At 40.8% G+C, this 22,901-nt stretch overlaps 1 protein-coding gene across 4 annotated transcripts in view; it reads right to left on the bottom strand.

Moving 5' to 3' along the window:
• Positions 1-12,923: 12,923 nt before the first annotated feature.
• NPEPPS (aminopeptidase puromycin sensitive) overlaps positions 12,924-22,901 on the bottom strand; it is a 110,309-nt gene continuing 100,331 nt past the window's right edge. For all 4 annotated transcript variants that reach the window (XM_086358000.1, XM_086358002.1, XM_086358001.1 and 1 more), the window contains 6 exons: positions 22,009-22,151; positions 21,336-21,392; positions 18,200-18,307; positions 17,565-17,720; positions 17,247-17,294; positions 12,924-14,401 (listed from right to left, as the gene is read on the bottom strand). In XM_086358000.1, coding sequence (XP_086214126.1) covers positions 14,249-14,401; positions 17,247-17,294; positions 17,565-17,720; positions 18,200-18,307; positions 21,336-21,392; positions 22,009-22,151 — 665 coding nt within the window. In that variant the 3' untranslated portion in view covers positions 12,924-14,248. The remainder of the gene's footprint in view (positions 14,402-17,246; positions 17,295-17,564; positions 17,721-18,199; positions 18,308-21,335; positions 21,393-22,008; positions 22,152-22,901) is intronic.

Here is a 22,901-nt window from a genome sequence, read left to right as displayed (position 1 = left end):
GGATTATTTGACAACCAAAAAAAAAGTCTACAAACAATAAATGCTGGAGACTGTGGAGAAGAGGGACCCTTTTGCACTATTGGTGGGAATGCAAATTTATACAGTCACTAACTCGGATAGTAAAGCGTCTTCCTGCAATGCGGGAGACCTGGGTTCGATCCCTGGGTCAGGAAGATCCCCTGGAGAAGGAAACAGCAACCCAGTCCTGTATTCTTGCCTGGAAAATTCCATAGACTGAGGAGACTGGTAGGCTACAGTCCATGGGGTTGCAAAGAGTCAGACACGACTGAGTGATTTCACTTTCACAGAGAATAATATGGAGATTCTGTAAAAAAAAAAAAAAAAAAACTAGCAGTAAAAGTATATGATTCAGCAATCCCTCTACTGGGCATATACCCTGAGGAAACCACAAGTGAAAAAGACATATGTGCCTGGTGTTCATTGCAGTACTATTTACAATAGCTAGGACATGAAATAAATAAGTTAAATGAGCAGGGTGACAATATACAGCCTTGATGCACTTCTTTCCCAATTTAGAACCCGTCTGTTGTTCCATGTATGACTGAGTGACTGAACTGAACTGAAGACATAAAAGCAATCTAGATGTCCTTTGACAGATGAATGGATAAAGAAGTTGTGGTACATATACACAAGGAAATATTACTTAGCTAAAAAAGGAATGCATTTGAGTTGGTTCTGATGAAGTGGACAAACTTAGAGCCTATTATACAGAGTGCAGTAAGTCAGAGAAAAACATCATATATTAACATATTATATATGGAATCTAGAAAGATAGTACTGGTAAACCTTTTGCAGGGCAGCAGTGGAGACATGGAGAACAGAGCTGTAGATGTGGGGAAGAAGAGGCTGGGACGAATGGGGAGAGTAGCATGGGAACATATGCATTGTAAACATATGATTGTAACATATGTAAACATATCATTGTAAACATATGATATGTAAAGTAGATAGCTAGTGGGCATTGGATGACTCCGGGAGCTCAAACCAATGCTCGGTGACAACCTAGAGGAGTGGGATGAGGTGGGAGGGAAGTTCAAGAGGGAAGGGACATACATATACCTGTGGCTGATTCATATTGATGTATGGCAGAAACACAGTATTGTAAAGGACTTATCCTTATATTAAATAAAGACAAAAAAGCTGGGGAATTCCCTGGCAGTCCAGTAGTTAGGACACTTTCACTACCAAGGGCCCGAGTTTGATCCCTTGTTGGGGAACTAAGATCCTACAAGCTGCACAATGTGTCCAAAGGGGAAAAAAAAAAAAGCTGGAAAATGGGCATGAAAGGTTTTTTAAAACTGGAAATAACCCACAAGGGTTAACATTCATCTTAGGAGTTACAGAGAAATAGAGCAGATGTATGAAAAGTGGAGGGAAAGCAATCATCAAAGGGATAATTCAAGAAATCAAGTCAGGGGACTTTCCTAAGAGTCCAGTGGTTAAGAATCCACCTTCCAATGCAGAGGGCATGGGTTCCATCCCTGCTCGGGGAACAAAGATTCCACATGCCATGGGGTAACTAACCCTGAGTGCCTGCCACAACTACAGAGCCCATGTTTCCTGGAGCCTGTGTGCCACAACTGAGACCTGACACAGCTGAAAAAGGAAAATTAAAAGTCAAATCAGGACTGAATGAATTATATCTCCAGAATGAGAAGCCCACTGAGTGCCCAACATCAGTCAGTTCAGTCATTCAGCCATGTCTGACTCTGCGATCCCATGGACTGCACCCTGCCAGGCTTCCTTGTCCATTACTATCTCCCAGAGTTTGCTCAAACTCAAGTCCATTGAGCCAGTGATGCCATCCAACCATCTCATCCTCTGTTGCCCTCTTCTTCTCCTGCCCTCAATCTTTCCCAGCACCAGGGTCTTTTCCAATGAGTCGGCTCTTTGTATCAGGTAGCCAATGCATTGGAGCTTCAGCTTTAGCATCAATCCTTCCAGTGAATATTCAGGGTTGATTTCCTTTAGGATTGACTGGTTTGGTCTCTTTGCAGTCCAAAAGACTCTCAAGAGTCTTCTCCAGCACCACAGTTCGAAGGCATCAGTTCTTTGGCGCTCAGCCTTTTTTTATTGTCCAGCTCTCACATCTGTACATGACTACTGGAAAAATCATTGCTTTGAATATACGGACCTTTGTGAGCAAAGTGATGTCAACAGTGGATGGAAAAGAAATCAGATATTTCAGCTTGTTGAGTAAATAGAGAAAGGTTACTAAAACCTTCTGAGGGAAAAAGCATTCAAACAACAGTTTTCAGAATGGTACCATGCTTCCTGTCAGGCATTCTGGAAGACAGCAGAGGAATGCTTTCGAATTATTTATGACCTATAACTTTATGAATTAGTCAAATTGTTAATTCAGTAATGTAAGCATGTTTTTAGACATGCGAAATCTTAAAAAATTTTACTTCCTACCTATGTACCCCTTCTCAGGAAACGACTGGAGGATGTGGTATGCCAAAATGAGACAATAAATCAAGAAACAAGAAGACATGTGATCCTGGAAACAGGATATTCAACAGAGGTGAGAAGTGAAGAGAATTCTCACGATAATGATGAAATCCTAGGGTGACATAACCTGGCTGCAGGCCTTCCAGAGTAATCAGTCAGCACTGGGGCAGGAGGACAGAAGGCCCCAGAAGGGATGTCTCCAAGAAATTAGATGAAATTAACATAGAAAATATCTACACTTTTGGTGATGGTAGAAAAAATTCATTCTAGGGACCTGGAAATCTAAGTGTGCACCCCCCAATTTTTTTTTTTTTAATTAATGATTAACTCCAGGAAAAAAATATTTTAAAAAACTGAAAACCAAAGCTTAATCACAATAGACTGGCTTGGCTGTGGATAATATTTATGGAGACGTAATTGTGTCAACAGAGTATGGAGGCTGGTCTCCATCAACCCGCACACTTCAGGCTTTCTTCCTTGTAGATTGCAGTCCAGCCAGCAGGAGTGCTCTTTGTTCCAGCTGTCTGGGGCTTCTTTTGTTTAAATGGGAATCAAGTTGATTAAATGCAATTAATATCAGTACATTAATAAACTAATTAAAGAATTAAAATATCAGTTAAGTGCATCTAAGCAAAAGGCTATGGACGAAAGTATACATGCACACACATTTTTTTTTTCTTTTTACACTAAACACCTGGAAAAGATTATCTAGATTTAAACTTGTGCTCTAATTTGAGACTGTTGATTTACCCAAACAACAGGTCATAATGTATGTCCAACCTTCATCCCATTAATAGGGAATCAAGTTGTGTATATTTGAATCTATGTTAGACTGACCTGTGACACATGGTAAATTTTTTTCTAGTTCTGTTTTAATTTTTTCCACTAGACTGTGAGTAGTTTGAGGGCAGGCTCTTGTTCTCTCCTCTGTAAGGTTCTGGCACTTAATACAGACCTTGGGGTTTTTTTCCTTAACCTACGATTAAGTCACCACAGAGACCATGGTTTGAGTTGATGAGCACGTCTAATATTTGCAGAGCATTCAGTTGTTCACCCTGCACTGTCGCATCTGTCTGCCCCACACCGAGGCTGGTGTTTTTATTATTCTCTCTTCTCCCCTCTCATTTTTTGGAAGAGGACCTGAGTTCCAGAGAGTGCCTTCCCTAAGGTCACAGAAGTCAGTGTTGGACCCCCTAGCAGAACTCAGATCTCTAATGATGCATTAAAAAAACACTTAAAAAATATGGTTTAAATTATCATCAACCATTTTTAAGTGTATAGTTCAGTAGTGTTAAGTATAGTCACATGGTTGTGGGTTATGGCTCTCTAGAACTTACTCATCTTGCAAAACTGAAATTCTATATCCATTGAACAGCTGTCTACTTTCCCCTCACCCATCCCTGCCCCTGGCAACCCCCATTCTACTCTGTGTCTCTATGAATTTGGGCACTCTAGATACCTTCTGTAAGGGAGTCACACAGTGTGTGTCTCTTTGTGATTGGCTCATCTCACTTAGCATATGCCCTCGAGGTTCATCCATTTCCTCCCTTGAGGCCAAACAATATGTTGTATGTAGCACATTTTATTTATCCATTCATCCATCAGTGGACACCTGGGTGCTTCCATCTCTTAGCTATTGTAAGTAATGCTTCTATGAGCATGGGTGTATTTATATCTCTTTGAGATCTTGCTTTTAGTTCTTTTGGATATATATTGGAAGAGGGATTCCAGTAAGACATTTTTAAAATTCTTCATCTCATTACAAAAATGATTTGAGGACTTCCCTGGTGGTCCAGTGGTTAATCTACCTGCCAGTGCAGGGGACATGGGTTCAGTCTCTGGTCCAGGAAGATCCCACATGCCTTGGAGTAATTAAGCCTGTGGGCCACTACTACTGAGCCCAAGCTCTGGAGTCCATGCTCTGCAACAAGAGAAGCCCCTGCAGTGCCCACACACTGCAACTAGAGAAAGCCCACAGGCATCAGTGAAGACCTAGCCCAGTCAAAATTAAATACATAAGTGAGTGAACACATACAATTTCAAAAAATGATTCGAGGCCATTGTCTCAGCACCTTCTTAAGTATATATATATATATATATATATTTTTTTTTTTTTTTAAAGGTTCTGAATTTTGAATGAATGAAAAAAGGGCCAGAGAGGAGACAACAGAAAGGAGTGGCCTAACAGAAGTCTAGTGGGATCAAGTTTTTTATCTTTACCCTGGGGAAGTAGCTGCAAATAATTAAGACCCACCAGCGGTAGACTGGAGTGGCCATGGCATTTTTTTCTCATCTACACTAAGATCTCCAAAACATTCTCAAAGTTGCATCCAAACAGAATAAGCCCTGTGCATATGAAAGAGTCACAAAGGGGGGATTCCATATTCATGATGCCTGGTGTGTATGGGGGTAGGTATACAAACTCATATTCTGGAACTGTCATGGGACCTTCATAAAAGATCTAGTCAGAGTAGGGACAGAGGTAGAGTGTGTTGGTCAGAAGACTCTGCTCATCTCCAAAGACTGAAGTCAGATCTGATTTTTCAAGAAAAGCTGGATACAACTGAAACTTAACACTGTAAATCAACTATATTCCAATAAAAATTTTTTTTAAAGGGAAAAGCTACAAATCTGAACTTTGATGTGCAATCTGACTTTTAAAAACTGGCATTAAAATTTTCAAAAAGTTTTAAAGATATTCTGAACGTCAAAGACAAAAATGCAAGTTTGCAACCTCTGGTGTGTGGTAGTGTGGAGCACTGATGATATTGACCTCTGGGGAAGAATTAAGTCTGGTTTGGTTGACCAGATCAAATGCTACACTTGCAGAAACTCTGCCCTTCTATTGTTGGATAGAACTTAATGTGCTGCAGGCAGAGAGGAAATGGCCTAAAATGAACCATTAAGTTCTCCTGGTAGCATATCTGTGCCGGTCAGATAGGAGAGCTCCCGGTTTTGCATCGTTTCTATGATATTCAGTTGTGCCTACTTCACAGAACCATTGTAAAAGTAAAACGTCACAGAATTGGAAAGGTGTCAAATTTTTTGTAAAATGTAATGCAGGTGCTAACTGGGATAATTATCTTGCCACGAAGAGCTCAGAAAAGTGTAATGTTTTGGGAACAGTGACAGCTTCCACAAAAGCTGACCTAGGAAGGAGATACTGGGAGCCAGCTCTGGCTGGAAGAAATGAAGAGGAAAGAATGTGTCAGCCATTATGCTCTGGTGGGTCTGAGAAGGAGGCAGAATACTGATCTTTTCTGCAAGTGGTGTTGGGGAGTCAGTGTGGAGTTGAGAAACACACATGGCCATAAATGGTGTGATCCTGCTCCAAAGAGCTGAGCTAACGCCTGGGTTTCATGAACCTCACACTGCAAGTTTCAACTAAAATAAACTTCTGACCTTTCTGTCAGTTCCCTAGAATAAGTCAGAGTTTTATACTCTATAGACTGTTTCAGGGACTTCCCTGGCTATCCAGTGGTCAAGACTCTTGATTTCACTGTGGAGAGGCACAGGTTCGATCCCTGATCCAGGAGCTAAGATCCTGCAAGTTGCACAGCATGGCTGGGGAGGTGGGGTGGGAATGACTGCCTCATGTTCCCATTTAGAAGATTTGTACTGTTACTTCTATTACTTGAGAAAGCAGCCCTGCTTATTATTACTACTAATGATATTGCAATGTTAGTAACATTCCTATCATGCTTTGTAACTTACAAAGACCTGTCACTTGCGTTTTTCTCATCTTGTTTCCTGGTAGCTCTGAGATTATTATTTCTCACTTTACGATAAGGAAACTGATGGTTTCCCATTGTCCTTTAGTTGAAGTTTAGAATCTTCAATGTGGCCTAAGTCCCACCCTAGCCTGGGCCTTCCCTACCTCTCCAGAGCCTCTTTCACCACCTTCCCAGGAACTCTCTTTGTTCTAGCTGTTCTGGGTTTCTTTTGGTTCTTTCAATAGGTCAGGTTCTCTCCAGCCACAGGCCTGGCATCGCATGTGCTGTTTCTTCCATCTAGAACACTCTTCCCTGTCCTCTTTGCCTGGCTAGCATCTTTTGAGTCTCAGTTTAACAACATTTCTTCATGGGAGTCTTTCCTAAACATTGAGGCTATGTGAACTTGCCAGTAACATCCCTTGTACCATCCAGCACTTCCCATTCCAAGACTCATTCAGGACTTCCTTGGTGGCTCAGTGGTGAAGAATCCACCTGCCAATGCAAGAGATGTGGGTTCAATCCCTGATCCAAGATCCCACATGCTGTAGGGCAACTAAGCCCCATGTGTCACAGCTACTAAGCTCATGCTCTATAGCGTGCGAGCCCCAGCTACTGAAGCACACTCGCCTAGAGCCTGTGCTCCACAAGAGAAGCCACTGCAGCACGAAGCCTGTGCACTGCAATTAGAGAAGAAGACCCTGCTTGCTGCAACTAGAGAAAGCCCACATAGCAACGAAGACCTGTGCAGCCAAAAATAAAAGTATATATTATTCATTCAGTAGTTCTTGTTCCTGCTCTGTGTCTTGTATAATATACTTTTACTCTGAATGCTTTTGTAACGAGTCTGCTGTCTGGATTCCGTGGCCATGAGACTAATGCATCAGAACCTTGCCTTCTAGTCCAGCGCTGTGGGGCTTCTTCTGATATTACAATAATCAGGGTCCTTTGTGACCAAAAGGCACACCTCCCGCATCAAATAGCAGGTGGGGAGGTTGGAACACAGTGCCACTGTATTCTTTGTTAATGACTAGAAGAGACTGGTGCTGTTCTCACCTCTTCGGTTGTCTCTGTGATGCTCCTGTACCAGTGACCACCTTTGCCCAGCACCCTTTTGAGATAGTCAAGGGTGGATCACAGATGACAGGGACATTGAAAGCTACTCAGACTACTCCTGTCTCAGGTCTTGCCTTGGTTTGATGCACACAGGTGGGTCCTTTAGAGTTGTGTGGCACATTTGTTTTCCATGTTGGAAGCAGTGAGGTATAGTTACCAAATTAGTGGTACAAGCACAGGAGTGGAAGTAACACAGTGGCCCAAGCTGGCAAGGCAGGCATCAAGCAGGTAAGCAGGGGCCAGTGGGAGGAAGTCATGGCCTTATTTCAACAGCTGCAGCAAGCTGACCTCCCTGTGGGTTTTCAAGCCAGCTCTGTCTCTGCATAGCACTGTCTTTGTGAAATCCATCACCATATACCTTCCTCAGTCCAGTTCATGGTAATCAAAATGTGTGGCTAGATAGCCAGGCAGTGGTGTATAAGGTTGCAAATGTTAGTTCCAAATATAGTGCAGTTCACATTGCCAGTGAGGAAAGAACATTGAGTGAATTCATTACATGAACCACTTAAACTAACTGAACCCAAGAGCTTAAAGCCACATTCTTCAAATATGTACACTCCACAGAACTGGCACTTAGCGTCAGGCAGTCAGGCTGATGAAAACATTTGTGAACCAAAGAATCTAAACAAGGAAGATTTTCTCAAGGTGTGCATTTGCCAACTGTCTTTGTTTTCCAGTCATCTTTGGTGGTGAGTTCCATGACTTAGAGCTTGACATCAGGGGTTGCAGGTGTATGCCTGGCATACTTAGATGCATAAGGCAAAGACTGAAACTCTGTGGCACTGGTTACAAAGGGGAACAGGCAAAGAGGGCACAGCCTGTCTTCGTACTAAAAATAATTAGATGCCTAGTGTATAAAAACATAGCTGGAAGAATATGCCCCAAACTTATCTGGGAAGCATGATTGTCTTCAGGAGGTGGATTTATAAGAAGGGATAGTCATTCTCTGGGATGGTTTTTTTTTTTCATTTCAAAATTTGGAAAATGGATATGTATTACATTTGTGAACAGAATTAAAAATTTAAGGGGATACTTTGTTAGATGAATAGCAAATTGTTACAATGAGGTTGGTAAAAGCATGCATGCGTGCAAAGTCACTTCAGTCCTGTCCGATTCTTTGTGACCCCATTGTAGCCCATCAGGCTTCTCTGTCCATTGGATTCTCCAGGCAAGAATACTGGAGTGGGTTGCCATGCCCTCCTCCAGGGGATCATCCCCACCCATGGATCAAACCCATGTCCCTTATGTCTCTTGAAATGACAGGCGGGTTCTTTACCACTAGCGCCACCTGGGAGGCCCAAAGAAGAGCATGCTGCTGCTGCTGCTGCTGCTGCTGCTGCTGCTGCTGCTGCTCAGTCGCTTCAGTCGTGTCTGACTGTGTGAGACCCCATAGACGGCAGCCCACCAGGCTCCCCTGTCCCCGGGATTCTCCAGGCAAGAACACTGGAGTGGGTTGCCATTTCCTGCTCCAATGCATGAAAGTGAAAAGTGAAAGTGAAGTCGCTCAGTCGTGTCCGACTCTTCGCGACCCCATGGACTGCAGTCCACCAGGCTCCTCCGTCCATGGGATTTTCCAGGCAAGAGTACTGGAGTGGGGTGCCATCGCCTTCTCCGAAAGAAGAGCGTAGACTATCTAATTATTCTCTACCATACACAAAACACACATTTGCACATACTGGGTATAGAACAGGGTGCTCAAATAGAACTGTCTTCGGCTATGGATATGATCTATATCTGTACTGCCCAACATGGCAGCCATGACTGAAGCGACTTAGCAGCAGCAGCAGGAGCAGCCATGGGTGGCTACTGAGCACTTGAATGTGGAACTTACTTTAAACTTAAATAGCTGCATATGGGAAACTTAAATAGCTGCATATGGCTGGTGGCTACTGTATTTGGACACACAGGTCTAGAATTTTCCATTTATAGGGAGCAAAATGTCAGCAGAGGCAGGGAAAGACCAGCTTTGGTAGCCAAGAGATCTTCTATAAGACATGCTGTCCATCCAGTGGAGATAGAGTCTTTTTGTTTCGAGGATGACATGAGAGGAGGCACTTCTTTACACTTGTAAAGGCCACAGCATTAACTTCATCCTTCTACATCCTTCATAGTCTCCTGACTTTAAATGCTCCATTGATAGAAGAGCCACTGACCTATTAGGAAAGCAGCAGTCATCTCACGCATCCTCATTCATGTCAAATATTTTTAATGTTTTGTATTTTTTTTCTTATAAACTGTTTCTCTCCACCTCTCCTCCACTATCTGGTATCCTGTGTTGTCTTAAGATTTCTCCTATTAAATCATCAGCCATTCAGTGTACTGTTTCCTTCTTAATGTCTTTAAAAGTCTAATAAGCATGAAGAAGAGTATATCCATAAGGTTAGTATACATAATACAAGGTAATCAACACCTTAATGAATCAGAGTGGGTTAAGATTGCAGTGTAATGTATACCTGTACAATTAGTCAAATTTATGATAAAGGTTAAGGTTGTTTGGAGGTGAGAGGAGGTGGATGTCACAGAGGACCATACTGGTATGATCAGCCAAACTATGGCAAGACTGTTTTTCCCTTCTTGGTTTTCATTGTAATTGGTGTATAGCATATCTACTGGCAGCTGGCAGCAGCTTCCTGAGAAAGCACAAGTTACAATAGATAGTAAGCTATATTCCTTCTCTGTTGCTAATTCCACCCCAGCATTGTACCAGGAGCTCAGGAGTGAAGGCTACAGCTGCCAGGTATCAGCAATTAAATGAGAGAAGCAGAGTTCTCTTTGGTTACCTTATGTGAAGAGCCAACTCATTGGAAAAGACCCTGATGCTGGGAAAGACTGAGGGCGGGATAAAGAGGTGACAGAGAATGAAATGTTTGGATGGCGTCACTGACTCAACGACATTCGAGCAAACTCCGGGGGATGGCAAAGGACAGGGAACCCTGGCTGCTGCGGTTAATGGGGTCAAAAGAGCCGGACACGACTTAGCGACTGAACAACAGCAAGACTTATGTACAAGTGGCAGTAACAACCCAATCAACTTTCCTTCCTGACACTACCATTCATCACAAAGTTAACCATCAAACCATTAGAAGGACCAATCATCCTCTGACTTGGTTTCCTAGGGAAAGGAAGTTATTTGGCCCACACGTTTCCTTACTATCAGGGTCCCCTGTCTCACTCTTGGATTAGAAACCAAACACCTTGACCACTTCACTTGTACTAGGATTGTTCTAAGAAGGCAGGTCAATTTGGGGTGGGTACTAGGATTGTTCTAAGAAGGCAGGTCAATTTGGGGTGGGTATTTTGCATTACCAGAAAAGATGCATGCTGAGTCATGCACTCTTTGCTATCCTACTCCATGGACTGTAGCCCACCAGACTCTTGTGTCCATGGGATTTCCCCGGCAAGAATACTGGAGTAGGTGGTCTATCCCTTCTCCAGGGGAACTTCCTGAATCAAACCCGAGTCTCCTGCATCGGCAGGTGGATTCTTTACTGAGCCACCTGGTATAAGCCCACAGAAGGCAGAGTCTTATTAAAAACAACTCCGAGATCCTAAAACTAGTATCTAGTAACAGCAGCTTTATTCTTCAGTCATGTATGATACTGTAAGTATAAAGTCAACATTATATTACCAAAAGCTTATTTTCTTGCTGAGAAAAAAATCACTAGCCCTACAAATGTGGCTCCAAGTCCAGGACTCATTTGGATAACAGAGTTGAAAGACTTGATTTAAAGCTATAAACCCCCTCATACTCCCCAAATTGCACACTACAGAGATACATTCTTTATAAAGGGGTTCCTTACTTCCTGAAACTCATTCTTAGAAAATGCCAGATAAGAATTCATCCACCGCTGCCCACTGTCCCAAAAGCCTCTACTGCTTCCCATGAATATAAAATAACATTTTCTATAAGAAACTAACACTTTTGTGTTTCTTCCTAACTTCCTCATTTCTAAAAATTTTAACCAAGGGATATTACAGAAAAGGGGTTTCCCTGATATCTCCATTGGTAAAGAATCCACCTGCAATGCAGGAGACCCCGGTTCGAGTCCTGGATCAGGAAGATATGCTGAAGGGATAGGCTACCCACTCCTGTGTTCTTGGGCTTCCCTTGTGGCTCAGCTGGTAAAGAATCTGTGTGCAATGCGGGAGACCTGGGTTCAGTCCGTGGGTTGGGAAGATCCTCTGGAGAAGGGAAAGGCTACACACTCCAGTATTCTGGCCTTGAGAATTCCATGGACTACTGTCCATGGGGTCGCAAAGAGGCAGACACAACTGAGCAACTTTCACAAACATTAGGGAAAAGGAGAATCACTAAGTATTTTTAAAGCTATTGCTTGTATCCATTGTGACTGCATGATCTTCTAATTGTGGAAACCTAACAATCAGCCGGAAGAACACAGGTTTGTGCAGACTGGCAAGCTTGAGTTGACCACTAGGACTGAGAGTTATTTGCTGTTTAACTAGCTAATTTTTCTGAAAGCTAATGCTTTCTCATCTGTAAAATGAGTATATTACCTAGGATAGGGAGCTATTTGGAAGGCAAACAATAAACTAAAACATCTGACAGGGAATTCCTGTGCAGTCCAGTGGTTAGGACTCCATGCTTTCACTGCCGAGGGCATCAGTTCAATCTCTGGTCGAGAAACTAAGATTCCACAAGCTTCACGGCGCAGCCACATAAAACAAAACAAAATATCTGACATGGAAAAGGCTGGATTAAGACCTTTAGAGACCCAAAGCATCAAGACTATGATGCCCAAATCAATCAAGATATTAGTGGAAAACAGAGAATACACTTAAAACTGGGTAATTTGAGGAAGGTTTAATAAAGGGACTGTTCACAAAGACATGGGCAGAGTTCAGGAGCTAGTAAATAAGTGGTCCATTCTATCCCTATGTCTGGAAGCTAAGGAGGGCTGCTTGTTAGGAGTCACAGTCTTTGGTAGAAGAACACAGACAACCTATGTGACCTGGCGACTTAGAAGCCAGGGAAATAAATACCCAGGCTTCTAAATATCCATTCCTCAGCCTTTTGATCTTCTGAGGGTGTTACTAACTGGATCAACACAACCTGAAGTCAGAGGCAACGGAACCTGTTGATGCAGTCCACGGGGGTCAAGACCTGGGACACCAAACAGGACGAGCAGCAGTTCTGAAGAGGAATGCAGCCAGCACCATCTCCTCCCCAACACGATTCAAACCACTCAACTGTTATATACACACAACTTGCATGTGTGCTAAAACTGAGACAACTTCTTTCCAGCATTTGATTGTGAGTTCTTTCATTAAAACAATGTCTCTTAGTCTGTTGGTGTCTTTACTTTGCTGGTACCGTAAGCACATGCCTAGATAAAAGGAAGCCTCAGGACATAGGAACTGACAGGCTAAGGTTAGCTCCTTAATGCTGACTCTAAGGAGCTATAAGAAGTTTCTGAGTTAATCCAGAAGTAATTTAGGAGGAATCTTAGGGTATTTCTGGCTAGGTACTATTCATTAGAAATTCAGCCACTGGATTTTCTTAGACTCAAAAAACCCCTATGGTAGTAAAACTTCTTATAATCCTACTGAATGACAGAAAAGGTTTTAGTTGCTTACCGAAGAGAATAAAGGACATCAGGACATCAATTTCACATTGACATTTTTATTAACGCCAACTGTTTTTTAATTATTATTTTTTTAAAACAATAGCACAAAAATGTTTCAAGGAAGCAGTCTCACAATCTGATGACCTTCTGAAATACAGTTAAGCCACACCAAATATGAATTCCTGTTAATAACACACAAAAATATTTTTTTTTTTTTTAAAGAAAAAGAAAAGAAAAAAAGTAGGGAAAGAGGAAAGGAATGAGATTTAGAGTTAAAACTCACTGGATTAGGTTGGTGAGGCTTGTTAGTAGGATACACTGTGGAAGCAGAGTGGCACACACAGGCTTACAGTCTTTTTTTTAAATCAGTTACCACTAATACATGGGCCCTGCATCAGCAACCACTGACTTCTTACAGGCCGAACTGAACCAGAAGCCAGTGCTGATACTGTCAGAAAGAGGGTCAACAGTTGGCCTGTCATTTTTAGCAGAATAACTCCTTCAGAAAGGCCTGGCTGAAAACTTTTCATTTCTATTGTCTCACCTATATGCATTTCAGGATTCTTAAAAGTCATCTTAAAAAAGAAAGAAAAAATAATGTATATCAGTTTCTCTTATTTAATGTGGCTATAAAAGATGTTTCCTTATTATTTATCTCTAAGAAGGACACCGGGGTGGTGGGTTGGGATGGAACTAAGGGAAGGAAAAAACCCAGACCAGGATAGGTTTTGTTTGTTTTTTTCAAACTTTTTTTTTTTTTTTCTTGCCAAGGGGTCACACAGAAGGGAAGGCAAGGAGGAAAACTACAATCCTTGGTTCAGATTGAGTTATGCAGGAAAATATATCTTCCTGATCAGTCCCCATGCCAAATAAACAAAAAACAAGAAACCCCACTTGAGATTATGCACAGACTCTATATTATACCAGCTATCAGCCTTTAATGTTAACCATTCCCAGCAATGGACACTTGGCTTGTAGGCTGCTTGGAGAACCCACTTCACAAAAATCCTCTTTACAGAAGCCTCTAGTTTCCTTTTCGTAGGTTATAAAAACAGAACATCTGTCATTAACAGGAGAGTGTTAAATACTTTTAACCACTGACAAGGCTTCAGGAAGTTTCACAGTTTCGTTATGCTCTATTTTATTACTATCATATTTACATTTTTATTTTTTTGCTGAATTGCTGATTTTCCTTTTTCAATAGAATTTAATTCTGGAGTGTGAGCAGGAACCAGTTAACTACATTCATTGTCCAACCCCCACTGGCTTGAAAGAAGACTCCAAATTCTTGGTGTGTGAATCAGCTGTCAGCCGCCCCACCTTCTCCCTGCACAAAGCAGGACCGCAGTGGCGGTGTGCTCAGGGTCACGCTGTGGGCGGCGAGGCCTTGCGCTGCAGGAGGTACTGGTGGATGCTCTCAGCATCGCGCTTTAGCCAAGCAGCATTCAGCAGGATATTTTCACAACACTGCTGGATGGTACGCTCAGCTGAAGGAGCTGGGTGACTCTCGAAGAAAGCCTGGCATGAGACAATCCAGAATGTAGGATCGTTACTAGCAATAGTAAGAAGCTAATATCACAGGTCATGAAAAAATACCCACCGTCTATGAAGGATTCATAAGCTTCACTCATGAAAACTGACCACTGCCAGGCTAAAAGAAAACAAGCTGCACCTTAGACCTGCAGATTCTTCCCCTAATGTATTATATGCTCAAGAGCCTAATCACAGAGAAAGAACCTATATTCTTTAAGGTTCATTGTCCAAGCAGCAAAAAACAAAACAGAACGTTTATCAAGGACCAAGCCCCCTGTGTTACTTCATCTAAATGACGATCTTATCACCCAATTCACAGGGGTTAAAAAAACCTACTTGAAGTCTAGACTTTGAAATCAGCCTTGGGACTTGATCTAGCCCCCATTATGTACTAAAGTGTGACTGAGTAAATTAACTGCTCTGTTTTATCATCTATGAGAAAATATAATACTTGGCAGAGAGTAGTTAAGGATTCAACACATTTTGGCTACTTCCAATAAAGATTAATTTGTAAGGGATAATAAAACTAAGAAGCTTAAATTGCTGCCATATTCTAATAATTTAAAATTTTATAGACACATTTTCATACAGTAAACTACTTCAGAGTTCATTGTAATTATTGCAGTGCTTATTGATTAAAGGTTGAATAAACCGTTTTCTAATGAAGTACACCTGGTTTCATAGAAAATATCAACCAGCAAAAGGATGGGGACCGGGGGGCGGGGGGGTCTTTCCTTTGAAAGAGTCATCACAGGTCTATAAGAGAGAATGACTAATTCATCAGATTAAGTCTAAACCTCTTAGAAATCAGTTACTTTATTGACATGGATGACAATGGCTCCTGCTCCAAGGCTCCTATCACAGTTGGGTTCTTAGGGCCTGAGTAAGACTTCTCATTCTATCTCAACAAATAGTACCACTGCTTACATATAAGAAACCCTTGACTACTTCCCTCTTCCTCCCCCAGATATGTTCACAATACAGACAAAACATTCAATAAATACTGGCTGTATTAAAGACTAACAAAACAAGCCCTGGAATCAAGATTGCTGGGAGAAATATCAGTAGCCTCAGATATGCAGATGACACCACCCTTACGGCAGAAAGCAAAGAACTGAAGAGCCTCTTGATGAAAGTCAAAGAGGAGGGTGAAAAAGTTGGCTTAAAACTCAACATTCAGAAAACTAAGATCATGGCATCTGGTCCCATCACTTCATGGCAAACAGATGGGTAAACAATGGAAACAGTGACAGACTTTATTTTTTGCGTCTCCAAAATCACTGCAGGTGGTGACTGCAGCCATGAAATTAAAAGATGCTTGCTTCTTGGAAGAAAAGTTATGACCAACCTAGACAGCATATTAAAACAGAGACATTACTTTGCCAACAAAGGTCCGTCTAGTCAAAGATGCAGTTTTTCCAGTAGTCATGTATGGATGTGAGAGTTGTTGGGACTGTGAAGAAAGCTGAGCGCCGAAGAATTGATGCTTCTGAACTGTGGTGTTGGAGGAGACTCTTGAAGAGTCCCTTGGACTATAAGGACATCCAACCAGTCCATCCTAAAGGAAATCAGTCCTGAATATTCATTGGAAGGACCGATGCTAAATCTGAAAATCCAATACTCTGACCACCTGATGCAAAGAACTGATTCATTTGAAAAGACCCTGATGCTGGGAAAGATTGAAGGTGGGAGGAGAAGGGGACAACAGACGATGAGATGGTTGGATGGCATCACCAACTCAATGGAGAAGAGTTTGGGTAAACTCTGGGAGTTGGTGATGGACAGGGAAGCCTGGCGAGCTGCAGTCCATGGGGTCGCAAAGAGTCGAACACGACCGAGCAACTGAACTGAACTGAATCTCTTTCATTACTCTATCTCCTCCAAGCTACTTTATCATTTTTGCTTCCCAATATCTCCCCTTTCCAAATTGCATTCTCTATACTGCAGCCAGATTGAAATTCTTATCATATAAACCAGATTAAGTCACCCCTTTGTTTATAAGCCATTTCAAAAAGGGCTTCCCATTCTTAGGAGCATTTTCATATGGGCTACAAGGCCCTCTTCAGTCAGGCCTCTACTTTACACTAGCCTTAACTTGGCCACTGGCCTCCCCTTGAACTAATTATATGTATTTCTCCTTCAGGAATATTTATTACCTTTACAATAAAGTGATTATTTACATAATACAATGCATAATATTGAATCTTGATCTAGACTCTCTGTTATGTACTAACCTGTGACTGAGTAAATTAACTCATAATGTGAACCAAACATTATAGCTCTCAGAATTTCCAAATCCACCCCTGAAACCTTCTTGCTTTCAAGAATCAAAGTGGAAGTGACACTTAAAGGGCCAGGAGTAGAGTCCCTACGTAGTCATCTTGTCTCTCTGTGCACATAAAAGACCTCTGAAAGGTATTAGAAGGGAAAAAGAACTAATATGAAAGATCTACTATGTTCCAGGCCCCCTATATTACTTAGTCTAGACATCTTATCACCTCATTTTATGGAAGAGGAGACGGGCTCATAAAGGTTAAAAAGCCCGCTTGAAGTCACGCAACTAACAAGGGGCAGAGCACAGATTTACATCCAGGTTGACTGACTCTAAAGTCCACATTCTTTCAACCACTTCAATGCCCTCAAAGATGATTCCAACTCTAAATTCTTCAGGCCTTAAGGATACAACCTAACCTTTCTCCCAGAAAAACATGGAGACACTACTAAAGTACATCACCCCAATAATCTATGATTATAATTGATTAGTATTTTTATTTTCTGGATTGAAAATAAAAGTGAAATAAAAGTGAAAAGTAAACTGTATTTTCCTTACCTTAACTTCTCCAGCCATTTTATCAACTGCAAATCCCTCAACTGATAGCTGAAAAAACAATGGTTTATAAACAGTAAGTACAACTAAGAGGTTAGGAACAAACTTCCATTTACCATAAAAACAAATCATTCCACTCTTTCCCAACTTCAGTTTATTCTACAGGGTACAGGATGGGCTATGGAGAAACTGTTTAGTAAAGCTAGTAACTACTTAAGGAAACTTTTAAAAAGCAAAGACAATAATCTATGGGTTGAATGAATCATGAATGTCTCTCAATAATATCCACGATAAGCAAACTACTCAAACATTTTCACCTACCTTTATTAGTCTAGATATTAAGAATCCTCCCTGGTATCGATTATAAAGTTCTTCCCAGTTGTCCTTTATGAATTTCCAAGCAGCCTTCCTTCCATGCTTACTGCCTCCAGCCACTCCACCAATTACTGACACAGTGTCCTGTGGACGTACCTCTTCCTAAAAAAAGAGAACTATAAGTCTAGCGTATCCAGAATATTGTCTGATGCCAGAAAGGGCAAATGCTGTTGAGGTACCCAAGTAATCCCCTTCTTGTTTCAGGAGTAACTGGCACCAGAAGCTTCTAGCAAAGAGGAGAATGTTTAACCTACAGATCAGCCAAATTGAGAATGAAGCACTGAGATGGGTACAATAGATGGCTGCTCAATAGATACCTGCTCTAGGGTAAAGAAAGAAGAGCCAGGAAGTAGGCACAGGGATGTGCCAACCTTACAGTTTATTTCGTCTCCCAACTATTCTGATTCTTACCGTTAGAGGGAAATACAGTGGCTAGTAACAAAAGCTTACTCCAGTTTTTCAAGAAAGAGGAAGCCTTTAGTCTAGGATTAAGACAGATCAAGAGAATACTGAATCAAAGACACTTGCTATAGATCAGTTGGTAGTAATTCCCTCTAAAAGCAGTTTTCACTGTAACTTACTGAAAGTGCAAACGTGAGGACTTTTTGAATCAATTCAGGTGAAAGAGTAGCCCCAAGGACTCTTTCAATTCGGTTTTTCTCTTCCTGCATATCTGCTTGTTTGTGAAGCTATAGTGAAAAAATACAGAAAGAGACAATTAATTTCTCGCTGAATAAGGTGAAACTTTTGCTTTACATTCTCATTGGCTAAGATTGCAGGATATGAAATTAACAATATTTTTCAAGAGGTTTGAGCACTAAATTTGTCCTGTGCCCCTAGAGTAAGTCATTAATTGTTAAGTGCTCACTACATAAATAGCTTGTCATCAGTTCTGAGCAGTTCAACCTCAGGATCTAAGGGGTGAGCCCGTCATGACCAAATTCTTTATTCATTGATGTCTGACCAATGTTCTATGTTAGATAGGCAAAATGATCATTACTAATACCACTGGAAATCAATTCAACTCATCAGTTAAAAAATACAGGAAACATTATTGAAAGTAATATTTTGAGAATATTTGATGACATAAACATGCCACTGATATATTAACTAAAAGAAGAGATACAAAGCAAAATGGTTCTAAATTTTAAAAAATTTAATGAGAAGGGGAGACAAAAACCCTGAAAACACATCAAAATGTTAACATTAATAATGGTCTCTGATCAGTAGGATTATGCAGTATCACATTTTTAACTGCGAAGTATTATGAATGCAGAGCATTAAGAAAATAGAAAAGCATAAAGAAAAAATTACTATATTTACATTAACCAAATCATGAATAAGATTATATTATACATGCTATATTTGTGATCTTTTTAAAATTACAAGTAAGTTCTATTTTCTTCTTTATACTTTTCTAGCCTCTAAATCTTCCATAGTGAGTATACCAAAATCTCTTTTCATAATTAGAAACAAAACATTATTATGTTTTTTAAAAATTAGAACTTCAAATGTAGATGAGATACTTCTCTAAGACAACTTAATTTATAGACTCTCTTGACCTTTTTTTTTCCCTCTGAAGAGTTAACACTGACCAGTGTCTGGAGACCCCATCACAGCTCCCAGTTTCCTCTTCCTTTCCTTTGGACTCTTTTGAGCAGCAGTGTAGTAAAATAGATAGGAGGTCAGAAGACCTGGGTTCTAGACCCAGTTTTGCCTCTAACTAGCTGTGTGATCTTGACTAAGTCCTTAACCTCTCCAGGTCTCAGTTTCCCCATCTGTAAAATGAGCGGGGTGGACAGATGATTTCTAAGGTCCTTTTCAGCTCTAATATTCAAGGTCTGAACTCTGGCATTTAGGAAGCATTCCCCACCCCACCCCCAAGAGGACCTGTTATAGGAGTCCACTAGATGGCACCATAACACTACATTTCAAATATACTCTGAATTAGTTATTTAGCCTACTTCATTATTCTTACACAAAATCCTCATCTCTCATCAACTGGCTTTGTTTCCTTTAATTTTATATAGGTATAGTTGATTTACAATGTTGTGTTTTCAGTGTACAGAAAGTGATTCAGTTATACATATATAATAATAATTTGCACCTGCTAACCCCAAACTCCCAGTCCATCCCTCCCCAACCTCTCCTAACTGGTTTCTTGAAGAACCCTGATTCTGCCTTCATTAGAGCTCTTTGCATAGTAAAGTTGAATCATTGTGGGCTCCCTTGTGTTAAGCAGATGCAAACTCTTATTAAATAAACACACTGGTATAAATTCTTAAACGTATGCCATGACATGAAAATGTCAAACGACCTGTCATGAAATTTTCAGAACCCTTATTTTTCCCATATCTTTATGGAATAGACAAAATATACCAACTATCTCATTTCACATGCAAAGAAATGCATGATTTATAGTGCACAGGTTCACAGAATATTAAGAGTGAGAAAGAGACCTTAATGTCATTTAGTTGAAAGGTAAACCCAAAGTATAATTTTTTATGTTATTAGAAAGGAAACCCTTATACAACATAGGCAGTTAACGCAATACAATTGCAATTTAGTTTCTTAAATAAAGTTTGTGTATTTTTAAAACATTCTAGTCATTTAAATATGATTTGTTTAAAACTAAAATACCAGAAGTTAGATTTGTAATTGTGATGCACTTGGGGTCAGAAAAGTATTCTGATTAAGATCCCTAAGTGTGGATCTTTTAATGAATGGGTCTGATGGATGATTTGGGTATTTAGGCACGTATTGCATGTTTTATTTGATAAGTAGAATCAGCTCCCTCCACCTCTAATGCAACCAGGTTAGACTAATAACTGCATGGATACAGACTGGAGACAGCACTTGTTCTACAGTATTAGGACTTTCGAACAGATCACTGCCATTATAAGGACATGGAAAGTTTTAAATATATATTTTTTCTAAGTCAGAGTTTAATTATATGCCAACCACCCTGGGAAACTACAAGAGGCTATGAAAGCAAGTGAATTAATTTTCTGTCTGTTCATAAGAGGCACCAGCCTAGACCAAATCCTTGAGGCACCTATTCATCTATCCCTTTCCTAGGCACAGAAATAAACTTAAAATGGGCAGAACCCTGAGTAAGTTTGCATTGATGGGAAAATTTTTAAGAACTGGACTTTTTAATCTAACTTAACATTTTAGTATTAAAATTGAAGATACATAAACTTGTGATTTATAAAAGTGAATAAATGAGATGACCTGGCATTTGTATTGGTAGTATAGATGAGCAGATATTTCTCCTGCTGCTGCTCCTGCTAAGTCACTTCAGTCGTGTCCGACCCTGTGTGACCCCATAGATGGCAGCCCACCAGGCTCCCCTGTCCCTGGGATTCTCCAGGCAAGAACACTGGAGTGGGTTGCCATTTCCCTCTCCAATGCATGGAAGTGAAAAGTGAAAGTGAAGTCGCTCAGTCGTGTCTGACTCTTAGCGACCCCATGGACTGCAGCCCACCAGGCTCCTCCGCCCAGGGGATTTTCCAGGCAAGAGTACTGCAATGGGTTGCCACTGCCTTCTCCAGATATTTCTCCTATAGCTTCCTAAATATATGCATGCCTACAGTATGCATATCAGCATATATTTCTTTTGTTATGACTTTTTTTTTTAAACCATTCAAGGTCATACCCTCTGTGTCAATTCAACTTCAAAAGCAGAAAATAGGAGCCCTTTCCAAATTTACTCACCTTCAGCATAATGTCTAAGGTAGTGCCATCACCATGCTTCAAAACAGTCAGATAGACCTACAAGAGAATACGGAACAAAAAAGAGGGCATCTGATTGTATGTAACTTATTCCAAATATTCTAATGTTAAGACAGAAAGCAAGTTAAAAAAAAAATTGTGTGGATATTACATAGAAATTATGGCAACAATCTAAGAGCCCACTTGAACAACCAGAAAGGTAGATGGCAGGTAGTAACAGCAGAGCACAGGAGACTGTGCACCGATAATCACCTTTTAGTACCCTAGTGTGGACTGAGAAACTACACAAATGAGATGTTGCCTACAGGCTCCCTAGATGGTGTGTGTTAAGAGAATTAGGCATGATTTGTAGGTCAATACTTAGGTCTACTTAGGTCATTTTTGTTGTTGTTTAATCAGAGTCGTGTCTGACTCTTTTCAACCCCAAGGACTGTAGCCTGCCAGGCTCCTCTGTCAATGGGATTTCCCAGGCAAGAATACTGGAGTGGGTTGCTATTCCCTTCTCCAGGGAATCTTCCCAACCTAGGGATCAAACCCAGGTCTCCTGCACTGCAAGCAGACTCTTTAGGTCATTTTTGGTTATTATTAAATACATTCCACACTACACAGAATGATGCAGACACCTAGAAATCAAAGTACTTTATTATGAGCCTACCGGACTCCTCAGATCAGCGGAGAGAATCTGTTTCCCTTCTACATGGTCCTTAAACCGACGACGGGCTTCTTCTAATGTTGCCTTATGTCCTGCTTTTCCTAGTTTGCCCAGGACCAAGCCCCTCAGGAGTGCATCTAGGTGACCTGATTGAGAAGTAAAAGAGATACAGAACTACTTAAAAAGCTTAGTTTTTACAAATATGCCACCTGGATATTGTATAATTGTGTTAGACCATGCCTACAATCTTGAACAAACAAAATCAATTACCTTAGTACTTGAGAGAACACTTAATTTAAATTTATCAAACAATAAGAATGAACTACGTAACACACTAAGATAGGCAAATACGCTGACTCTGTCTATGCCAACTGTATTTATTAAATATTTATTAAATGCCAACTGTATCTATTTAAATATTTATTAAATATTCTATCTAGGTAGTTACACCTGTAAGAATTATGTGTGGAAGGAATACACTTAGATCATACAGTTTTGACCCAAAATTTAGAGGAAGGCCACATACAAAACTAGTATGCCAGGGAGATTAAATTGGAATCTTAGATTTTTTAAATCAAAATCTGATGGATTATTCCAAAGATATGCAGGTGGCTGATAAGCACATGAACCAATACCATTAGCCATTGCTGCTGCTGCTAAGTCACTTCAGTTGTGTCCGACTCTGTGCGACTCCATAGACGGCAGCCCACTAGGCTCCTCTGTCCCTGGGAGTCTCCAGGCAAGAACACTGGAGTGGGTTGCCATTTCCTTCTCCAACGCATGAAAGTGAAAAGTGAAAGTGAAGTTGCTCAGTCGTGTCCGACCCTCAGCGACCCCATGGACTGCAGCCTACCAGGCTCCTCTGTCCATGGGATTTTCCAGGCAAGAGTCCTGGA

This window comes from Bos grunniens, chromosome 19 (assembly GCF_055505025.1).
Source record: "Bos grunniens cultivar Pamir isolate PY7600 chromosome 19, Bosgru_T2T1.0, whole genome shotgun sequence".
Classification (NCBI taxonomy): Eukaryota; Metazoa; Chordata; class Mammalia; order Artiodactyla; family Bovidae; genus Bos; species Bos grunniens.
The sequence above is the reverse complement of the archived record's forward strand: the minus strand, read 5'-3'. Positions and strand labels throughout refer to the sequence as shown.